The 24,553-nt window shown below is 40.5% G+C and overlaps 1 protein-coding gene across 3 annotated transcripts in view; it reads right to left on the bottom strand.

Annotated features, from left to right (window-relative positions):
- Positions 1-24,553, bottom strand: part of NEBL (nebulette) — a 195,720-nt gene that overhangs the window by 36,205 nt on the left and 134,962 nt on the right. The window contains exons 2-8 of one of the 3 annotated variants that reach the window (XM_075827579.1): positions 23,567-23,654; positions 23,417-23,488; positions 18,358-18,453; positions 15,088-15,198; positions 11,654-11,764; positions 5,376-5,477; positions 2,770-2,871 (exon numbers count right to left, since the gene is read on the bottom strand). The exons of the other annotated variants lie outside the window; for them this stretch is intronic. Of the exons in view, the coding sequence (XP_075683694.1) occupies positions 2,770-2,871; positions 5,376-5,477; positions 11,654-11,764; positions 15,088-15,198; positions 18,358-18,453; positions 23,417-23,488; positions 23,567-23,623 (651 nt within the window). The 5' untranslated portion in view covers positions 23,624-23,654. The remainder of the gene's footprint in view (positions 1-2,769; positions 2,872-5,375; positions 5,478-11,653; positions 11,765-15,087; positions 15,199-18,357; positions 18,454-23,416; positions 23,489-23,566; positions 23,655-24,553) is intronic. 3 annotated transcript variants of the gene reach the window in all.

Below are 24,553 nucleotides of genomic sequence, written 5' to 3'. Positions count from 1 at the left end.
ACATATTGATTCCATATTTTGGTATGGGAGATACATTGATGACTGCCTCATGGTTTGGCAAGGCCACCAGGGCACAGTTGGACTTCATACAGTACATCAATCACAACTCTTTTCATTTGAGTTTCACTCATCACTTGGAATCCACTCAAATTCCCTTCCTAGATCTGCTCCTCAGAGGAAACAGCACTACTAACCAAGTAGGGACCCTACTATATCGTAAGCCCACAGATGACAATACAATACTTCATGCAGCTAGCTGCCACCCCACTCATACCATAAAAAATTTGCCTATTGGGGGAATACATAAGGGCCAGACGAGCTTGTTCCTCTTAAACAGATTACAAGTGTAAAAAAATTGATTATAGACTAAAAAATAGGGGTTATAAATATGGCTTATTGCATAGAGCAAGAAGCATTGCAGACTCCAAACCCCAAAATGATTATCTGCATACATCAGCTAAAAGGGCAGATGTAGCCCAGGATGGCATCACTTTCAGCACGGTGTACCATACCAACTAAAGTCAAATAGTCAACATCATTAATAGTTATCCTCCCATACTTCACCAAGATTCTGTTTCTCACAATATACTTGACAAAGGTGTTAGTTTTGTACACAATAGACCTGTTACCACAGGCAACACCATATCACCCACTATGTGCACTGATAATGTGCAAGTACCCACATGGCTTAATTATAGCGGTAGCTATTGCTGTGGCATGAAATGATGTAGTCTGTGCCGATATATTACCAAAAGTACTACCTTGTCTTCTACTGTTACCAACATCCAACATGCCATTAAGAGACATATGAACTGCACCACCACTTACGTGGTGTACATTATATGCTGTAACATCTGCACTTTACAGTACGTGGGGTGAACAACTGCAAACTGAAAACCCGGCTAGGGGAACATATTTTGGGGACAGACTCCTCTTCTAATACCCTAAATCGAAGTCTGTCTGGGGCCTCTAAGCATTTCATGGATTTTCATGGCGGTAACCTGAGCAGCATGACAGTATGTCTCATTAAGAGGGTCTCACACCCAAAAAAGGGAGGGGATTGGAGAAGGGCCCTTCTCAGCAGAGTATCCTATTGGATACTCACACTTGACACCAGGCATCCCCAAGGTCTAAATTACAGTCTTGATTTGATGTATTTTTACTAAATCATTGTGTAGCCTTTAGGCATCAGGACTCCACTCATGGGTTCCATCGGAGCTTCCAGTCAAGGAAACCGATGAATGGAACCCAGACTGAGACAAACAGAAACCATACGTTTCCGTTTGCATCACCATTGATTTCAGTAGTGACGTATCCGATGCAAATTGTTTCCGTTTGTTTCAGTTGTGCAAGGGTTCTGTCGTTTGAACTGAAGCAATACCGTAGTCGACGGAACCCTTGCACAGCAGAGACAAACGGAAACCATTTGCATAGGATATGTCACTATTGAAATCAATGGTGTAAACCTATGGTTTCCGTTTGTCTCAGTCAGGGTTCCTTTCATGGGTTCCCCTGACGGAAAGCTCAGACGGAACCGCTGAACGGAGCCCTGACACAGATGTGAACGAAGCCTGAGGGTATGTTCATACGAGGGCGACCGTAACGGCTGAAATTACGGGGATGTTTCACCTTGAAAACATCCCCGTAATTTCAGCCGTACCGGCATGTGCAGGCGCTTGAACGCCGCGTCCATTACGGCCGTAATTAGCGCTGCTATTCATTGGAGTCAATGAATAACGGCTCCAATTACGCCCAAAGAAGTGACAGGTCACTTCTTTGACGCGGGCGTCTATTTACGCGCCGTCATTTGACAGCGGCGCGTAAATTACGCCTCGTGTGAACAGACAAATGTCTGCCCATTGCTTTCAATGGGCAGATGTTTGTCAGCGCTATGGAGGCGCTATTTTCGGACGTAATTTGGGGCAAAAACGCCCGAATTACGTCCGTAAATAGGCCGTGTGAACATACCCTTATTCTGTATCCTGCTTACCTTTCATTGAGATTCTCTTGGATATTTATACAGCATTGCATTCATTTTTGTTAACTTATCAAATGTAACACACATACCTAATGGAATTAATGCACAGATGTGGTTTCTTCTGGTCAGGTGCTTCTTCTAAAGGAGGAGCCTTGTTCATTTATGTGTATATCTTAGAAGGCTTCACATGTGTTTTTTGGAGCGATGAATAAGGACTAGCTTTTTTCAGTCCAAAACGCGTAAGCGATTCTGACCCCCCCCCCCCCCTTTTCTATGGAGTGTACACGTCCATGTTTTTAACATGCGTTTCTAAATAAAAGATTTTTTTTTTTTAACATTTTCCTTGGCTGCTGGAACTACTATTTTTTTTTTTTTGTCTGGACTGCATCTGACCTGGCCCGGCCCAGTGCTTGAGTCCTGTGCACCTGCCTTATACATGCCTGAACCAAACTCCACTCTCAAGCATTGGTGAAGTCATACTATTGTTTGAGATTTATGTAAACATGGAGGGAAAACAGGAGGAGTTGCTCATAGCAATTTACCAAACTCCAGCTCACATTTTGTAGAGCCCCTTTAGAAAATTAAAGCAGCAACCTGATTGGTTTCTTCACACTAGTTTTGATAATACCCCCATCACATTGATTTATAATCCTGACAATACAGCCACTAGAATCAGTGTGAACAGAGCCTCAAGAGGATCAGACAAAAACCTAACCTGCCGATAACTTATAAAACCAGAATAACCTTTTTGACCCACATCGATAATGGGGAACTCTTAGATAGAGATTTACCTGACTTGTAATCTTTGACACTTCTTTTGCATGTTCGAAATCTGGTCTTCCCAAAACCATGGGTCCTTTACTCAGGTCACCTTTGGCTTTCTTATAATCCACCTATATCAAGCAGGAACAAATGTTGGGTATTCTATTAGTAAATCATCAGTTAAATACCATCACAGGTTTACCGGCTAGAGAAGATATATTCTAATTTATTCTAATAAAGATGAAGGATTAGATCCAGGATTACACCAGCAACTGATCCGTTCTCCATGGACAATGGAGGAATTTATTAACTTTTCTACGCCAGTTTTATTGCATAGAAAAGTCACAAACGGCACAAAAGTCAACTCCCTGCAACTCCCTACAACTCCCTACAACTCCCTACAACTCCCTACAACTCCCTACAACTCCCTACAACTCCCTACAACTCCATACAACTCCATACAACTCCATACAACTCCATACAACTCCATACAACTCCATACAACTCCATACAACTCCATACAACTCCCTTCAACTTCCTACAACTTCCTACAACTTCCTACAACTTCCTACAACTCCCTGCAACTCCCTGCAACTCCCTGCAACTCCCTGCAACTCCCTACACTGCACAGTTTCAGTGACATTGAGGTACATAACACCAAAGCCTATTGTCCACGAAAAAATCCTTATTTTCATCTTTGATTATCATGGTCTAAAATACAAATGTCACTTTCTGACACTTTCAATGAAAGAGATACCCATTGCTCCTGCATGTCTGTTGGGATAGATTTATACACAAAGCTGACATGACAGGACTGATGAAGACTGATGAAAACGGATTCAATTTAAGGTGACACTCTAGGCGATGGGGGGGGTGCATGACACAGGGATTCAAAGGAAAACAAATAGAGAATTTCAGGGTCATGCATCCCAATATCATATAATATACACCTACATAATCAAATACTTTACCGCAGAGTTAAATAATACAATTCTTACTATCTGCTGCTACCACTAGGGGGAGAGCTTTCTACATACGGATTTATACTGCTCACATTAAGGTAATATAAAATGAATAGCAGTTCGTTCCCAAGCTCCCCCTAGCTGCAGAGAGGCAGAGTTGTATCATTTAACTATTTTATATTTAAAGGCTTTGTAAACCTTTTAAAGTGCAATTTTTTCTTCTTTTTTTATAAAAAGGTCAGTCAGTGTGTTTGGTGCAACTTTCTAAATAGTTGTTATTAAAAATTTGGTTTACTTTTTGAGATACAGCTTCTCTGTATTCTCTATACAGAGCCGTAGTATCTAGCGCTAAATCCTGATCCCGTCAGGTCCCCGGGATCTGCGTGGACCCGCTGACACAACCCGTCAGGTCCACGGGACTGACGGATTCAGGTCATAGCGAACGATACAGCTGCTCAGTAGAAAGAATACAGAGCAGCTGTATCTCAAAAACTTAAATTTTTAATAAAAACGATTTAGAAATTTGCACCAAACACACTGACTGACCTTTTTATAAAAATAAAAAAAATTGCCCTTCAAAGGTTTACATACATAACCATTTGGACTTTTTACCGGTCAGTATTGTGTGTCGTTAAACATTACTGTTGCAGTGCAACAAACTTCTCATGATATAATCCTATCAAAAATAAATTTAAGGAACAGTGTCACCCAAAAAATTTTGATGTTAGTGTTTTATTAAAAACTTTTGTATTTATTTGCGTGTTTGTGTGTTACTTTTTTTTATTTTTTTACTTTTTCTTCCCTATGGGGGCTGCCATTTTTTTTTCCATTTCTGTATGTGTCGATTAACGACACATACAGACATGGAATACGGCAGCTACAGTCCCATAGTGAATGCGAACGGTGCCCGTTCCATCCACTATGGTGTACGCCGTCTGTGTGGGAACGGCGCATGCGCCGCTCCCACACAGTCCAAGTTGAACTGAGCGCCGTCCGGCGCCATTTTCCTGTAGACCGGAAGTCGCGGCCGGACAGTAAGATTACTACTTCCGGTCGCGGCTTCCGGACTTGTGCATTTGGAGCAGCGGCAGCAAACGGATCGGACGGACCGGAGGGAGCGGCGGCGGCAGGAGCAGGTAAGTGATTTCTATGTATGTTCGTGTTTCAGTGTGTGTTTACTAGTGTATGTAAACCTTCTACACTGTGTGTTAGCTCAAAAAATGGCGACACACAGTGTAGGAGGTTTGACCGTTCAATCCCCTCGTTTCTCCCGGCACTAGCCAGGATAAAGGAGGGGGGGGATTCTGAGAGCTCACTAGAACGAGGGATTTTTTTCCAATTTTGCAGCATAAAGCAATGTGGTTGCTTTACCACATGCAATGCTGCAATTTTGGGAATTGCTCCATCTAGTGACCAGTGCTGGGAAATATTATAAATTAGAATCTAATTTATAATATTTCCTGACTCGTGAAAAAAATAAAAAAAATTAGAACCGTGTTTAATCACCTACACACTAATTGTTTAACTAAAAAAAAAAAATACATTTTTTGCTAGCAACACATTCCCTTTAAATAAAATAACAATTCCACAGAATTTATACCTCCTCCCAGGGGCTTCTACGAACCCTTAAAAAAAATTATAAATGTAAAATGGAATAAATTGAAAGTGATTACATTGCTTATGATCTTTGATATCTCTGTAGCCTTCTGTATGTCTGGTCTGTCCATCACGTCCGTGTATTTGTGGATGTCCTGCGCATCTTTCCTATAACTCACCTGCACAAAATAAAAATACCATCATGCATCAGACCAGACTCGTAAAAAACAGCCAGCAGTACTTCAAGATGCAGTAGAATTTTACTAGTTTGTGTTTTGAATTTTTATAATAAGGATATCCCTCTACCTTATTAAAAATGCCTGTAAGTAAAGTTTTTATTATGAAATGGGAAGAAGGAAAAAGGCTGGCACTGCCAAAACCGCACAATCGGAATGGGAGTATAAAAGAATGGCTTTCCTTTCTATTTGGATAAATGCAGGTAAGTTGCCACGGAGTTGCTCATCGAAAGTGTAGCACAACCAGCTAAATATATTGTAGCAGAATGATCGAGGCACCCACCGGAGCTGGCAAAACAATTTCTTTATTACAAAAAGATCTCGGTCAGGATGTGGAATTGCCTACGGCCGTTTCACGTGCGTACACGCTTTCTCAAGGCCCTGGCGTCACTTCCTTCACCTGCCCTTTTATTTACAAATTAGTACACATTGTTACATAACAAATAAAGGTTAAAAAAGACAGGAAGATGCACAGTATACTTTTGTGATTCATGCAACTAATACATATTCATCTTAGAATGACAATATTTTTATATTAAATTTTATTATTTTATCTAAAAACAACAAGGTTCATGTTAAGAACGAACTAAGATCGTCATTGAGACCGAGCGGTCCTAGCGCACCTGTCTGAGAAATTATCTCTGCCTCTCTTTGCAATAGAGATTTGTGTCTGTCTCCTCCTAACGCCGATGGCTTAATGTGAACTATGCCCACAAAGCCTATGCATCGAGCGTTATTTTCATGTTTCTCCTGCATGTGTTGTATCAACCTAGGGCATCCCTCGCATGTAATTAGTGATCGTATATGTTCACAAAATCTTATGTACATAGGTCGTATAGTTTTTCCTATATAAAATCTACCACAATTACAGACCACTGCATATACAACATATTGGGTCCTACAGGTTATTAATCCATTAATTTCAAACGTAATGCCCCCTAAAGTCAGGTTCCTTGTACGTATTATGGAATTGCAATAATTGCATTGTCCGCATTTGTGATTACCCTTTGGACTGTTAGCTGTCAGCCAATTTTCATTACCTTTTTCTTTTTGGGAAAATCTACGAAAGGATAGTATTGGTTTCCTAATTGCGACCTCCATGAGTAATGGGTCGTTTTCAATTAGATGCCAATTTTTACGGATACTGGTTCGAATAACATCACTCATTGGGCTATAACCGAAGGATAGAATAAATCTCTGAACTTTTTTAATAAGAGATTTTCGACACTGTTTTTTATGATGGAATAACGATGTCTGTTTAATCTTGCTAGCTCTATTTAAAGCTTCTTTTACCAATAGTACTGGATAACCTCTAGCTTTCAATTTTTGACTCATCTCATCTGCCTGCTCATAAAATGTCAAATCACTACTATTGATTCGTCTTAAGCGTAAAAATTGAGCATAAGGTAAGGATTTAGTTATATGTCTAGGGTGATAGCTATCATATCGCAACAATGTGTTGGTGGCTGTAGGTTTTCGATAACCTTTAGTCTGAATTGCACCCCCTTCTATTGTTACGTATACATCCAAAAATTCAATTTCTTGATTACCAAATTTATGTGTAAAACTCATATTCGAGGTGTTCGTATTTAGGTATTTTACAAAATCTAGAAACTCTTGCTGTGTACCTGACCACACTACAAAAATGTCGTCTATATAACGCAGGTATAGCTGTAGGTATTTGGCATAGGGATTTGATAGATTATATATCATTTGTTCTTCAAAATCCGCTAAAAATAAGTTCGCAAAAGTCGGAGCTACAGGTGTACCCATAGCCGTTCCCGACTTTTGTCGATACCAAATGTCATCAAACTGGAAGGAATTATGACTCAACACATATTGTAATGCTTCACAAATACAGTCAATAAACGTGTGATCACTTTTAGTATACTGCAGTTGACGTCTAACAGCCTGTACACCGGCATCCTGAGAGATACGGGTGTATAGGCTCTCGACGTCAATGCTGGCCAATTTTTATATCAGCAGATCAGTACTTAAAGGAACACTCCAGGCAAAACTAATACATTGTGCTATGCTAAAGCAGGGCTTGAGGGGGTGGAGCATGACACAGGGATTCTCTCTACCACCGCCTCAGACCTGCATTAGGCGTAACACAGTACATCAGTTTTTCCGGAGTGCTCCTTTAAGAGATTTGTCTAACCTTACAAATGCAAAATTCCTGAATATTTTTTCTTATAAAAATATTTTTTTGCAGCTCCTTTCAAAATTTTTTACTTTGGCAATCAAAAGATTTTTGAGAATTCTTTCTAGTCCTGTCTACAAATGAAGGCAGGAGTGAAAGTTCTAGGCCAGATGGGTAATTGCTAACCGGATTCTTTTTCCAGGATTGCTAAACTATATGAATATTTTTTTTTGGGGGGTGGGTTATGTCTAATGTTACACAATCAGGCCCCATGCACACGACCGTAGTTTTTATCCGTAATTACGGATCCATAATTAAGAATAATCTGTGGACACCTTCTTTTCTATAGGCCCCAGACACCTGGCCACATATTTACTGATGCGTGTCCGGGCCGTAGAAATGATCCGCAAAATATAGAACATGTCCTATTCCTGTCCGCAATTGCGGCACGGACTCACCCAAAGAAGTCTATGGGCGCGTGCAAAACTGTGGACGGCTATGGATGTGCATCAGTCGCCGTCCATAATTGTGGAAACATTGCTCTGCGACGTCAGGGGATTCCCCAAGAATATGGTGCCCGAGTGATCATGTGACCTTTTCAGGGGGTTGGGACATTCTGACATAATTTGTAGCATCATTTTTTTGAGTATCTGTAAATACGGATGCACTACGGACCGTATTTGCAGACAGCGTGCCAGATCCGCGCATGATTACAAATCCGTAATTTCGAACAGTAAAAACCACTACAATCGTGTGCACGAGGCCTTAAGAGTCTAGAGTCTTTCTGCACAGGATGGGGTTGATCACACTGGACAACCCCTTCAAGTCCACAAAGTATCGGCCTACAATGACTATGTGGATGAATGCACTTTAAAAACTATTCCTTTAAAATGTCTTCTATTTTTATTTCCCGTCATGAACCATATTTTCATTTGCAACGTAATTCTCACCTTGATGTAACCTCTAATTAGATGTATAAATATCACAGACAAACGTGCTTTTCTATTTCTGCTGTATAGTGATAGCATTAAAAATAGATTCATACATTTCTTTCAATTCATGCTGATCCTCTCCCAGTCAGTGTTAACACCTCTTCACATCTGACTTAATGAGCGGATGTGCAGCATCATATAATGAGCACCCTGCTAAAACTAATTCACACGTTCACATTTCTTAGTACAGTAGAGTAAGTAGAGCAAGCTCCGCACTGTACAATGAGACCAACACGGGCCCTGAGGGGGCTCAAAAAGTCCCTCTGTCCCATATGAGATGACCAGTACAATAAATGACGTGTAATAGTTCAAGGCCCTGTCATAGATTTTGCTTCAAGTTACACCTTCTTATATACATTACCAAAAGTATGTGGACAACCGAGCATCACACATATAGGTGCTTCTTTGGTATCTCATTCCAAAACCATGGATTTAGTCCCTCTTTTGGCTGAGAACGAGAACCTTAGTAGGGCTGGGAACTTATGTTGGGTGATAAAGCCTGGTTCACTCTCTGTGGTCCAAATCATCGTTAAAGGTGGCTAATAGACTTGAGGTTGGGGCTCTTGTCTTACCAGTTAAGTTCCTGTTATTATATGTGCATATGCCCAGCGGCGTAACGCTCATGGTCACAGGGTGTGCGACCGCGACCCGGCCTGGATGGGAAGGGGGCCCGCCGCAGATTTTCACAGGCTGCCACATCAGGCCCCAGCATACAATGTCTGTGCCTCAGCGCATACACTGTACAATGACCTGATGCTGCCCAGCGTCAGTACATTGTATATGCCGCGGCACAGGCTTTGTGTGCCAGGGCCTGATGTGGCAGCCTGTGGGGATCCGGGCTGGGCCCTGAAGACAAGAGACCACAGTAGCGGTGATTAACTTTTTTTATGTCTGACGTAGGGGTCAGCGGTTTTGTCTGGGGTCTGATCTGGGAAAAGTCCTTGCTGGTGGGCCCCATGCTGGGGATGGCACGGGGCTTGGCACATTCTAGTTTTGTCCCTGCATGTGCCATTATCATCCGGAAATAGGAAATGGTGTTCTCCAAACTGTTCCACAAAGTTGGAAGTACCGGCTTTTCACCACTCCAGTCCAGCCTTGGCATTACATATGATAATCTCATCCTGTGGAATAGTACATAGCCATAAAAACACAAAAAAAAAAATTCTGAATGAAGTTGAAAACCTCTGAGTGATGGCACCGAGGGTAGTCAAATATTATGTGTTATGCACTTCCACACTTGAAGGTCCCATTTTTTGAGATTGTGTGGCCCACCACTCCTAAACATTTCCATTTCAAAATAAGAATAGATGATCACAACGGCTCTAGCCAGGTAGAAATGTGTGAATTGGAGAGTCGGAAAGTTGGCCTCTTATAACAGTGCCATGTTGACATTCATTGAACTCCTCATTACAATCCGTACTACTGCTAAAGTCTATGTTTATGGTGATTGCTTGATTTTAGGCACCAGTTGGACTTAGATGAAAAGGCCAATCCATCAAGCCACTAATTAAAGGGGCATACATAGAAGATGTAAAGCAATTTGGGCCCCCATCAGTTGGTGCTTGACACAACCACACTCCTAACCACCCAGGATAATAGGTTCTGGTTCCCGCATTCATGACTCAAATAAATTTTCCATTTAGTTTGCCAACCTATAGAGGCCACATTCCTGTACAAGTTCTCTAGACCTAATAAAATGGGGACGAGACCAACCTGGAATGGGTCCTCTCTCTCCAATGGCCCCATAGCACCCTCATGGGCCGCCTCTATGGCACATGCATTCTTGCATGTGGTTGAATAGATTGAACTGACTAACACATTACTGTGAGAGTAGCTTAAACATGAAAAATTGAAGGTAATCATATGATAACGTAGCCATCTGGCCCACTATTGCTGGGAGAACCTGATCTGATAATGATCCCCTCTAGATAGAAGATGAATATCATACAAAGCAGAAGCTGGCAAAATAACTAGAGTCTATCTGTGGGTATATTCTACAAGAGTGAGGGCAGATTATGGGCAACAACAAACGGAGTTGACAAAAGTGTTCTAAGACTAAAGCTGCAGGGAGTTAAGGCCGGGGCCACACCTAGACTTTTTGTAATACTTCCAATTGATTTTATCTATTCAGCTACAGCTGCAGTGTAAATGAATACATTGCGTTGCATGCGATCTTGTGGACCGCAGCTGTCACCTAATAGTTCAAATCAATCAGTAGTACTACAAAAAGTCTAGGTGTAGCCCTGACCTTATTGCCTTTAGATTGACAGCTCCAGAAGAACACCTGCCCCATGACCACTGCTTTATCTCAGATGTCTCCAATTCTATGTGAAATATATGAGAAATTGTATTATTGTTTTATAAGCTTTGCAATTTAGGTTTAGTGCTTTTTAATACATATTCTGCATCCAACCATTCTGTATAAAAAGATATCTAAAAAAAAAAGGTTTGTTTTCTTTTCATTTCGTAGCTTGTATGGTTAATTCTTTGCTAATCTTTCAGCTCATTAATATACACAGTATGCTTGATTAGTCACCAAACTTGTCTCCCGTCTTCCCTCGCTAATATGTAAATTCATTCAGTTTTCTGTTTTAATTAAGCTACAAGATTAAGTCTCTAGATTTCACATATATCTCATGGTGAATGTATAATTTCTATCCTAACCAAGGACTGGTTTGATTAAAGGGGTTTTTCCAACCATTAACATTGATAAAATATCAATTAGAAATTCCATCAATGTCTGATTAGTGGAAGTCCGATCGTTGGGACTCCCACTGATGCCTAGAATAAAGCACCGATCAGCCGCAACACTGATCCATGCAAGGGAATGGGACTATGCTACAGTTCTGATACAGAGCTAGATCTTGAATAGCACGATGTCGGAAAAATGCATCGGTGGGTGTTCCAGAGCTCAGCGCCCCTCCAATCAGACATTGGTGGCAAAATCCCTTTAACACAGTAAATCAAGCTTTATATTAACTCACATTGCTCTGGTGTTTGTTGACTTCCATCGCATGTTTGACGTCAGGAGGCTCCATCATTTGAGTATAGGTTGATTTTCCCTTTTCTGCATCGTGTTTTTGCTTATAAAGAACCTGTGAGAAATAACTTCATTATCCAACTGAGCCATCCATATAGTGATGACAAATAACAGAACATGATAGACAAGTCAATGCTCATCTTCTGACACTTGCCCTATAATGTTAACGTTAAACAAGATTGTTATGTTCTATTTGCTATCGGACGTGGATCTTTTTTGGTCACTTTTTCTATAACTTCCATTCCTTTCGATAAAGAGCAACAGGAGCATAGAAATGGTTACTTCTCCATTACTGGTCAGCACTGGGACCAGTACGTTATTGGGAGGTGCAGGGTTTCCAATCCCAAAGTACAATATTCAGTAATACTGGTCCGAGTTACAAAAAATAACAAATCAGCCAAACTCCTGACCCTATAAAGATGCACGCTTGGCTCGAAAGATTGTGCATTTTTATTCAACAGGGGAGAGGGAGACACTTCTGACAGTAACGTATCTCCCAAACCATCAGGGGATTGATCATTTTAAAATCCAAGATGCCCTACCTAGTTTTCCTCTTTGGAAACAGTCAGAAGGCACCCATACACATTAGATTGTGAGCGGATCTGTTGGGATTTATCTAATGGGTATGGACAGCTTTATATATAGTGTGGGCAGAGAGACTACACATCAGCCCTTCCTAACATGATGCTCACAACTCCATATCTCAGGCATGAATTTTCACCTCAAGGCCAAGCTCTCCAGATGCTGGATAAATTGAAGGGATTGTATGAGATTAGAAACTTTTTAGGTAAATGGACCTGAGTTGCAAGTTTCAGCCCATGGACAAAAGACAAAAGTGATACTTATTCTGGGACCCCCCCCCCCCCCTATGAGCCAGAATAAGGAGTTGATTTGTGATAGTGGCTCCCGTTTTGGCAGACCCGGCACATCCATGTATTACATGGTCGACCTTTTATTTGAATGGCTGGCATATGATGCTACATGTTCCCTGCAGTGGCCTAAGTGGTGAGATGAGGCTTTCCCATGGCGATGACAGCTGATGGCCAGGTATTAGAGAAGCTGGACCATAGGCTGGGTGACAGGTGTTCTGAACCCCCCTGCATCCCCCGCAGTGAGAAGGGGCTTGAATAAAGTGATGGTCGAGCATGCATTCAACGCTCCATTCAAGGTCTATGGTGCTGACTAAAACAGCTTTGAATGAAGTGGCAGCGCGCATGCTCGCACGCTGCTCCACAGTGAGTAGTAACGGGGGGTTTGGGACTTCCATTCTAGTGATCAGTGGGGGTCCCAGCGGTCAAACATTATACTGTATAATGTATCTATAGGTTCATTTACTGTACACCACTTTATAAAATACACTCTGCCACCCATATACTATTCTATTATGAAGCAATACAGCGTGAAAACACGGAACTAGAATATAAAAGTAACTATCACGAGTGATAAACAATATATCAGACTGTGGGAAAATGACTTTACCCATCGAGCCATCAGTTTACACATATAGTTTAAATTTATTTCAATGATCTCATTTGGGTGTGAAATACGAAATACTGTATCCAATATATGAGTAATTGAATGGCAGAGTAGAACAAAAAATTAGTTTATTTATGGCAGAGAAAATAATAAAGTTGCCAAAATATATTTCATTTTTACGATGACAATAAAAGTGTTTCTTTTATGGATGTAGTTGTCTATGGTTAATTTTCTCCAGCAGATGTCTATTCCCATGAAATGTGACTGCCACATTTTCCTCCAACCTAGTAAATTAATGTAGTATTTAGGGTTGAAGACGCACAGTGTCATATTTCAGTCGATTGAAGAGGAAGCATCTGCTGTCATACATCACAAGGAAATGATTTACCTTTTTTATATTCAGGCAGACTAGAGGTTTATTCCAGTTCTTGTTGTACCCAGATACCAATACTGGAGACTAATGTGACTCGTACTGTATGTTCTGATTTCTATAAAATATCATGAACACCCAGCGTGTAGCAGATGATGGGATGAAAAGCATGAATAGCAGATTAGGTGAAGCATATCCATTCAACATTTTAGGATTTAATCCAGGGAAGTCCCTAAGGATTCGACAGTTGGCTTAAGAACACCATTGTAAAAGTTCACTAAAATCACATAAATAAAGCAGCCAGTTAATAAAACACTTCAGGCCTTCCAAAATAACTGCTCTCTCAGCACATCATCATAAAAAACGGTGACTGAGAAAACGCATCAGGTGACCAGCGTGACCAACTTGCCCACAGTGACTTGCCTAAAGGATTTTCTGCAGCACCTAAAAAAAACTGCCTCGTAGTCATTCAGAGCACAAATGTGTTCCTGCTCACAGTTTTTCTGACAGACAGATGGGGGCAGGACCTAACTAAGGGGTAGGGCTTAGCCTTCCTGGACTCCTACTGCAGACAGACTAAGGGGAGGGCTCCTGCTGCAGACAGTTGTCTTACAGGCAGTAACAGGTTTGAAGAAAGGAGGGGGAAATGGCTGATCTCATGGGACACCTATAGAATAATTCTTTATATATTTCTCAGTTTTGGTTGTGACAATATGATACATAAAAGGACAAAAGAAGAAGAGGATATTGCAGGAAATATTGCTGAGATGTTTTACATTTTTTGCCTCCAAAGTGTTCTACATTTGCTTGTCCTTCAAATAGTATCCATCATGTATTTTTTTCCTGCATACTACCTTTTACATAACCCTGTGAAGCTCCAGTTTATTAGATCCAGCTGAGCTGTAGTACCAGACACAGCAGAGTATGGAGGAGAGAGTCTTTATTTGGTACTACAGTAAGACGGCTGTGGCACTCCAGTGAGCCCTGCAGTGCCATTTTACTGCTGATTGGTGGTAGTACCGAAGAGCAGAACCCACCAATTACAAATTGATGGTCTATTGTAAAACCCCCTTAAAAGGGGTTAAAGTGGTTTTCCAATTTATATAAATATACTTAATCATTGTGTAATGAAAATCTATGCAACTTCTATAATATACTCAAGAGAAGAATCATTTCCACAAACCAAATGGCGAATGGTCAAAAAATACATGTAGCTTATGACACAAGACCAGTTTTTATAAATAGCCTAAAGTTAAATTTTTGGGTGTTGCTGTAGAAACTTGGCATGACATGTGCAGTAGTCAGCAGTCTTCTATAACAAAGCTCCTTCTGTTACTGAAAGACAGCGCTCGCTTAGTTGACTAATGTTGCAAGGTGTCTGCCAGGGTCTGGCGTTGCCACTCGACTTGTTGGCCAACAGTTAAAATAAAATGTAAGCAAATGTTAATAATTTCTCAATAAAACTGATTGATAGTTCCTGGTATTTGTCTTTATTTTTCAGTAAAGGGCAAAGAACAAATTCTAGATCATACCTCACTCTGAAGCTGGGTCACTTGTTTAGCAAATGCGGTGTCTAGAGTTGCTGGCATCATCTTGTACAGGGAGTTGGATAATCCTTTCTTGCCGGCTTTCTTATACTTTGCCTAGAAGATAAGGAAACATTGGTTGATAAGTTACTTGTGAATAGGGTTGTCACGATACCAGAATTTGGACTTTGATACCGATACTTTGTGTAGTATTGCGATATTCGATACCAAAATGATACTTTGCCAACAATAATAATAATAAAAAATAAAAAAAAGTTCTTACATTTTCTGATGTGAGGCGCGAGGTGTGATGAATTTTGAACCTCCATGGCCTCACATTAATAGTAATTAACCGCACCACGTTCCTCACAGTCATAATGGACAACATTGGGTTAATGTGTTAGGTACATGATGGGGTTAATTGCTATAAATGTGAGGCACAAGGAGGTTCAAAATTCATCACACCTCATGCCCAACATTAATAAGTGAAAGAAAGCAGTTTATATTTCATTTTTTTAACAGAGTAAACATCATAAATTACGCTATAAATTTATTACGGTCGCGAAGATTCCGAATGTGTGTATATTTTAAGTATTGAGACTTATTTTAATGTTTATTGTAAAAAAAATTTGTTTTTTTCACTTTTTTTAATTTAACATTACTTTTATTTATTTTTATTTTTTATTTTTAAACTTTAATGTACTGGCAGATATCTATATACTGATAGTACACAGGCAGACGTCAGGACATACTTAAGTATGCCCTAAGAACAGGAAATATGGTCGGACAGCCCTGGGGTCCTTCAATGGACACTCAGCTATCTGCCAATATATGGTATGTCCCTTGATCTCGTCACAGGGCATCCCCCCATCTCATTTACTCCTTGAATACTGCGATCAGCTTTGATCGTAGCATTCAGGGGAATAACGACGGAGATGAGAGGTTTCTCTGATCTCCGCCGTTAGAGCAGGGCTTCGGCTGTGTAATACAGCCATTGCCCCGCTCCTGACATAAAGTGTGCACGCTCGGTCAGCATGAGGTGATGCGGCCGATGCTGCACTAATGAACGGCAGCGACGGCACTGAAGACAGAGAACATGGGGGTGTTTTGCCTTCAATGCCGGCACTTGTTAATGCAGCGCTGGTCGCATCAACTCATGCTGAATGCACACACACACTTATTGTCAGGAGCGGGGCAATGGCCGTATTACACACACGCAGCCCCGCTCTGACTACATTCATGTGTTACAATACTAAGCTGTGCAGCCGCACAGCTTAGTAGCGAAATCCATGAATTACCGGTATTGAACCGTTTGAGGGTGCACGGCATCGAAATAGTATCGATATTTCGATGCATCGTGCATCCCTACTCATGGATGCCACCATCTTGGCTGTTAAACAGCAGTCAGAAGTAATGTTGGACTCTACTGTATATTTCAGGATCTCCAACCAGTTCTCAGGAACAGGACTACTTTTATATATTGTATATGGCAATGGCTTATTTAACATCACATTGCTTTTCTACGCTTTTTAAAATATAATTTTTCAAGAACAGATCTTGTGACAACTTCATCTCTTCCTATACCCATATGTCACCACCGGGCATGCATTAGTGCAGAAAGACGTTTCTCTACATTTTTTGGAGGGAAAAAATCCATAAAGCATGGTGTAAAAGGGCCCTATGGCTAACTAGACCTGAGCTGTTCGACATTTATGTGTTGTAAAAAAAAATTATGTGCACTCCAGATTAAACTATACCCCAAATTGAAAACGGCCACCCACACAGGGAAAACATGTAAAATATGGTCACTAGAGGCTATATAAATAAAGCACTTGTATGCCACTTAACTAGTCTAGACCTCTGGTTATTTCTAAATATATGTTTACAATTATTGAACCCCCACTATTAAAGTGGTTGTACATGATTAGAAAAATCTAAATTCTGCTTTCTCCCAGAAACAGTGTGTCTGGTATTGCAATTTAGCTTGAAAAAAATATCACACACAACCTGTGGACAGGTGTGGCATTGTTTTTGGAAAGAGAGCCGCTTTGTGTTTTGCTATGGGACCCTCGTAGCTCTATGTACGCCACTGCCCAGCACTAATGGAAACATCCTGTAAATATACTGGTCAATTCTCAAAGTAGACACCAGTAATAACGGCCAACGTGTCAAACCAGGCGACAATGGATGAACAGAGGAAAGGTTTCCTATTTCTGCTACTATTATGAATCATGATCACATACAACGTTCCATGTTTTACCATCTGGGTGTATTTGCAGAGCATGGCTTCATGGGTACAGTAAAAACTAACCCTTTCTATAGGGGTCAAGCCTGGAAATCAATCACTGATCACTGTGTGAGATATCATTACAATTCGGAACAGAGAGATAACTATTGCTGGAGATATTTGCAGTTGTGTAGTATAAATCAGAAGGACCAGACTTCTGTGGTAACATGTCCCGTGTACTCCTTAGGGTATGTTCACACGCTTAACAAAAAAATGGCTGTAGATACAGAGCTGTTAATGAAAAACGGCTTCAGAAACGGCTCAAGTAGTTACTTGCACTTCTTTTTACGAGGCTTTTTTTACGCTGCCGTTTTTAAAAACGGCTGCGTAAAAAGTGCCCCGTGGGAACGGATCGCCATTTTTCCCTTTGAAATCAATGGGCAGATGTTTGGAGGCGTTCAGCCCCCACATTTTTTGCAGTTTTTCGGGTTGTATACGGCCCGCAAAACGGCTGAAAAGAGCCCGTGTAAAGATACCCTTAGTGTGAGCTCAGACATGCCCTGCGCTGGGGCGAGCAGCTGACTACATAGATATATTAATGGAGCCATATTTTTCATTGGGTATAAGGCAAGTCTTCCTTAAGACAAAGGTGCAAGTACTACAGAAGGGCGGAAAAAAAGATAGATAGATCTATGTGTTTCCAGACTACAAACAAATCTCATGTAGTCTGATACAGCAGTCATCCTTCGGTAGGTTAGCAAGAAGTAGAAGGGAGAAGAGACTATGACTGGAGGATCAGACTGCACAGGGTTTGTTTGTAGTCTGTAACCCTGGAGACATATAGATCTGCAAAGGAGCTGTAGACAAAAAACGGTAGGAGATTTTTAATCAATACTATTTGCAAAGTTGCTTCATTTGTTTATTGTAGATGCATTGGAACAATAGAAACTATTTGCCAACGTGGGTGTAGCCTACGGGTCCATGCACATGGTATTGCAGTGTAACACAGAGCATTACAGCAGCACACTGAGCTGTCAAACCAATCTTACCTCAGATATGGAATCTGTGACAGCTTTCAGTTTAGCAGTGTCAGGAACAAATTCATTCTTGCCCTTAGATTTTTTATATTCCTCTTTATAGCAGATCTGTAAAAATAAAAACGGTGGTTAAGTCAATTCAGTCTCAATGAGCCAATGTTATTTTAAAGGTTCATAATCTGAAAACTGTGTGGGACGGCTCACTTACAGCTAATTAACAAAGAGCCAAGTAGCAAGTGTGCAGTTCTCCTACAGCACCACCAAAGGTGAAATAAAGCATTACACTCTTGATTTTTAAATCAATAGGTTGTGTATGTGCAGTATGCGTGGACATGTGGGGTCTTCCAGTAGGAGAGATGCTCCTGAAAGCTACTCTTCAATCACACTAAGGGTATGTGCACACACACTAATTACGTCTGTCATTGACGGACGTATTTCGGCCGCAAGTCCCGGACCGAACACAGTACAAGGAGCCGGGCTCCTAGCATCATACTTATGTACGATGCTAGAAGTCCCTGCCTCGCTGCAGGACAACTGTCCCGTACTGTAAACATGATTATACTACGGGACAGTTGTCCTGCAGCAAGGCAGGGACTCCTAGCGTCGTACATAAGTATGATGCTAGGAGCCCGGCTCCTTGCACTGTGTTCGGTCCGGGACTTGCGGCCGAAATACGTCCGTCAATTATGGACGTAATTAGTGTGTGTGCACATACCCTAAGGCCACTTTCATACTTGCCTATTTGTTTAGTATTTTGCATTAGTATTTATAACCTAAAACCAGGAGGGGGTCAAAAACATGGAAGGGGTGAATATGGCTCACCTTTTCTCTGTAGGTTCCACTCCTGGTTTTGGCTTCCAAATACTGATGCAAAATACTGATCAAAATATACAAGTGTGAAGGTCGCAATTTTGATGAGGATCCTGAATGAGGGACCCCCTCTAATAACTCAGGATTCTTTAATAGGGTATATGAAAATAGGTTTCCTAAACAAGATTTGTAGATCCCAACATAGAAATGTCACTTTAATTTTCAAATATTACAAAAACACAAAAAATATATAGATTTTGAAAAAGAACATAAATAACTAAATCAAATTAATTTTGATTTTACAAATAATAAACATTAGTATTTAAGGATTTCAACATTCTTCATGCCTCAGTAACCAAAATCCGTTGCTCCATTATGAATAAGAAAATGATTGGTGATGTAGACCGAATAGGAAAAGGGATACAAACAGAAAACAATATGTAAAGGAGCGATATATTTTTTGTCTACCCCATTTCTAAAATATGCGACGTTAGGGAATAATTATTGGAAGATTTATAACACGTTGATATTTGTCAACTTTTTGCCCCATGTTTTCTAGTTTATATCTTAGCTCCTGTTTATTAGTACTATTTTTATTGAAGTCCTGCATCTTCCTATGGCCTGGAGATGGCAGTGTTGCCATTTCTGTCTATGGATAGCTTTAAACCTGCATAAAAAGTTTTGAGTAGATAACTATATACATTATTAATATACAAGTCACATAGAAATCAATGTAAATAAACTTTCTAAGTCATCTTTAATATTTCTCCTAGTTTGAATGCTATTAAATGTCATTTACTTGAATAGAGTTGTGTTTCAGTTCCCTACATAATGTATACCTGGGACCCAGACCGTGCAGAGAAACTGCCAAAGGGGCTTATGCCCCTTTGTTCATGGGATCGACAGGGGTTCCAGAGGTAGGACCCCCACCAATCATAAAGCAGTGGCATAACCAATATGCCAAATATGCCAGGAAAACATTTGTAACCCTTTACTGACCAGACTAATTTTATCAACTTTAGTATGAGTTAGTTTAATGTTATAATTGTTTTAATTCTTAGGTTATCACCGTGATTTTTGCATCTTTTTTTATGACACACAAGGCATTATTTTTGTAAAATTTTTACATACAATATTTATTATATATAGTATTTTATTTATGTTATTACACTATAATGTATAAAAATAGTGAAACGACACTATGAATGTGTTTTTTTTTTGCCATTCTATGATGTTCATTTTGATATATAATGTGTAATGTTTGCTGATCAGAGTTAGTGATATATACATGGTAGGTTATTATTTTATTATTTGTTTTATTATGTTATTACTGTTAGCTTTTATATACTTTTTCATTATGATTTTTTTGTACAAGAGAAACCAAATCTTTGGGGTTCATCCAACCCTGCAGCTACACAATTTTTTATGCAGTCGCGACAATAGTCAGTGGACGGACTTAATATTTGTAGAAAAAATAGTAGATACTACTAAAACGTAACTAAAAAAATGACTAAGCTAGAAAAAAAAAGCACCTGTAAACATACATCCTAGATTCATCCTCTTCTGTAAAGTTTTTGAATATTCTGTTGAGCCATTTCTTGGTTCTATCTGCTGGATGACAACCTATATGACCATTACATACCTCTTATCACTGCATCTGCTATCTAGAAAGCTGGGTGAGACCAATTATAAGGGTCAGTTCACACGTTGCCTAAATACTGCGGTTTTCCCACAACGGAATTTGTTGCGGAAAATCCACAGCAAATACAGTAGCAGCAAAGTGTATGAAATAAAACAAAACTCATCCACACGCTGCGTTAATACTGAGCGGAGATACCGCTCAGAAATTGACCTGCGGTGCAGATTTTTATGCCGCAGCATGTCAATTGTATTTGCGTAAACGCTGCTTATTTGTTGCGGGTTTTCCCCATTGAATTCAATGGAGAGGTAAATCCCGCAAAAAATAGCAGTTGTTGCGTTTTTTGCGGCGGGTTTGCAGCGATTCCGCAATTCAGGAAAAAAAAAATACATACTTACCCAGAAGTCTGTGTACCTCCCTCCGGGCCGGCCTCCTGGGATGACGTTTCATCCCATGTTACCGCTGCAGCCGATTACAGGCTGTAGCGGCAGTCACATGGGATGAAACCTCATCCCAGGAGGCCGGCCTGGATGACGTCAGAGGGCCGGCCTCCTGGGATGACACTTCATCCCATGTGACCGCCGCTGCAGCAAATCACAGGCTGCAGCGGACTCCTGGGATGAAATGTCACTGCAGTTTTCCACAGCGGACATTCCAGGCGAAAAACTGAACCACAGTTTGGTGCAGTTTTTCTCCCGGAATTCCCTGCGTCTCACAGGGCGGATACACTGCGTGCTGTTACTCAGCGCATCTGCCCCGTGTGAACACAGCCTAATAAGAGTTGCAATGGCAGACATATCAGTTGTCACTCATTGGTATTACTAAGAAATAGCAGAAGAGAATCCATACAACTTGACAAAAAAGGATCTTTTAAAGACCTAGGGAGGGGGAACTGCCGTTAATCTAAATAAAAGAAATCTGTGACTCTTATCAAATCCTCTAATATCCAGAAAGGTCAAATGTGAAGGTCAATTCTTAAGGGTATGTGCACACACACTAATTACGTCCGTAATTGACGGACGTATTTCGGCCGGAAGTCCCGGACCGAACTCAGTGCAGGGAGCCGGGCTCCTAGCATCATAGTTATATACGATGCTAGGAGTCCCTGCCTCTCTGCAGGACAACTGTCCCGTACTGTAATCGTGTTTTCAGTAGGGGACAGTAGTTCCACGGAGAGGCAGGGACTCCTAGCATCGTACATAAGTATGATGCTAGGAGCCCGGCTCCCTGCACTGAGTTCGGTCCACTACTTGCGGCCGAAATACGTCCGTCAATTACGGACGTAATTAGTGTGTGTGCACATACCCTAATCCAATTTGAATTGTTCTATAATAAACATGGATGAGCAAATAATCCAAATTGCACATTATATTGCTACTACGTATGGACTTCCAAATCTACTATACATTGTTTCAATACAAGTAACCACTGAGCTTTTAATTACTAATGTTGCATTATGTTAATACGGCTGGTGAAGCAATTCCCTGCTGGGGTTCACAGTGTTCTCCTATATAGAATTTCATTTGACACAGAAATAAAAAGAGAAATATAAGGTTACAAAGTACTTTAGATGTTCTTTTCATATGCTGGCAGCTTGTCAAGGCTTTATATATTGTCTGAGAGAAGAGCTGCAGCTCGACCTTGAAGATACAGCCTTATGGGTATAGCTGTAGATAAGCTACAATATTTGATTTAGCAACTTTAAACAGATATATTCATTAATTGGAGTTGCGTTCAAGTATACACTAAGATCTTATTCACACGTGCGTGTCCGATTTACGGCAAAAAGGGCAGTTTTTCATCAATATGAATGTCCGTGTTGCGTCCTTGTGGTTTGCGTGTATCATCCATTTTTTTCTCGCCTGTTTTACTTCCTAATTTCACTTCTCTTTTTCTGCATTTCTTTTGCAACTGATCCGGGCAAAACAAACACACAGATAGCGTCCATGTGCTGTCCGTTTTTTTCACGCAGCTATAGACTTCATTGGGCGAGTATAATCCACAAAAACAGTCCAGAATAGGACATGTTGTAAATTTCTCGAAACGGACACATGCTCCGTTGAACAGAACGGCTGTGTGAATAACGCCATGGTCTTGTATGGGTCAGTGAGCGGTCTGTTGAAAAAATGGCAGCATACGGGCGAGAAATACGTTTGTTTGAATAAGGGCTTAGAAACTGGGCAAATTCTTCAATATAATGGGGGTATAGATGGATAACCTAAAATAAGCTGATCAATGCATCTCCCGAATTCAGGAGCTCCATCAATCAGCTGTAATTTGCAGGGGAACCCAACAGCAAGTGTAATTCACCTGCAGCGCCACCACAGGGGAAATTAAGCATTACATGGTGCCTATTGAAATCAATGGGCCATCCATGTAAAAACTCTCAGAATGCCCTAATCGGGTCTATGAATGGCAGGGGTGTACATAGGGTAGGGGGGCCTTGTAGAATAATTGGGTGGTGTTACCCCTCCATTGGCGCCCTTGGAAAATGTTTCAACCTAAAGGCTGGAAGTCTATAGCTATGTGTGTTTTCAAGTTAGATGTTCATCTTAAATATCAACATTTGTACACAGGCAGCAAATACAATAGCCATGAGAGAAAGAAAAGACCATTACTTACATCACTGATATATTCGGTGCATTTTTTGGCAAACTCAACATTTCTGTCTTCCAATACAGGATTAGGAAAAATCTGAAAGCAGAAACGCCATTTAGTTTACTGATAAATAAAGGAACTCAGCTGGAGCCAGGAGAAACCGGCAGATATTACCTTTTCCTCCTCGTCGCTGTCATCTACTGTAGAGTCAATGATGATTGGAACTTTCATCTTTACGGATGGTGAAGAAATGTATCTAAATCTGTAAAGCAACAAAATCCAAGTCAGTGTCTTGAGTAATGATCTGAGACAATGAACTGGACTAAAATGATGTCTCCTAAGCTGTGCTCAACTTATCGCGGACTCACCCGTATATGGCGCTACATGTCTCTTATCTGAGAGTCTTCCTGATAGAGAGGGAAAAATAACTCAAGTGGCTGTCAGTTACAATGTGGTCAGTCTCCGATAATATATATTTAGATGGTTGACTACAGTGAACCTTCATGTTACGCAGACCTCATTAACACCTCCGTATTACATAGCGACTCAAGTTCCCAAAATGAGAAGCACAGTGACTGGAAATCTTGGAGCAAATTGGTGGGGATGGGGGTGCTTTTTTTTTGTTTTGTTTTTTAAATTGTTTTCTTTTTTCTAAGATGACATTAGTCTGTGCAAATTTTTGCTGCCCATCAAATAACATAAGAAATGCACAATTATTTTAGTTTTGGCCCATTAAAGTCGAGGGGGGGGGGGTAGTGGATCTGTTATGAGTAATGAAAAACTATTTTTAAATCATCCATGATAGAAGTATTTTTAAAGGCTGCAGCATGTGTGTAGTTATTTCTAATAGAACTCATTTATTCATACATTTCCAGGAAGAGTAACAGAGGAATCACTGCTCTGCAGGGCTCTAAGAAATGAGGCTGCAAAACTTTTTCATGTTATTTTGTAGGTTATAAACTTTATATTTACTAAAATAAACATGTTGGAAGAGTAAAACGACTTCATTTATGGCAGTACTTATATTTCAATCAACCAATTTACTAAACATGTAAAACCACCATCAGATAGTGTGGTTGTGTGATACAGACTGCTTATCTGTTTGGTAACACAGCTATTTCTATTTTGACCTGACCTCTGAACATAATGTGGAGTACAGAA

Source organism: Rhinoderma darwinii, chromosome 5 (genome assembly GCF_050947455.1).
Source record: "Rhinoderma darwinii isolate aRhiDar2 chromosome 5, aRhiDar2.hap1, whole genome shotgun sequence".
Taxonomy (NCBI): Eukaryota; Metazoa; Chordata; class Amphibia; order Anura; family Rhinodermatidae; genus Rhinoderma; species Rhinoderma darwinii.
This window is presented reverse-complemented; position numbering and strand designations above follow the sequence as displayed.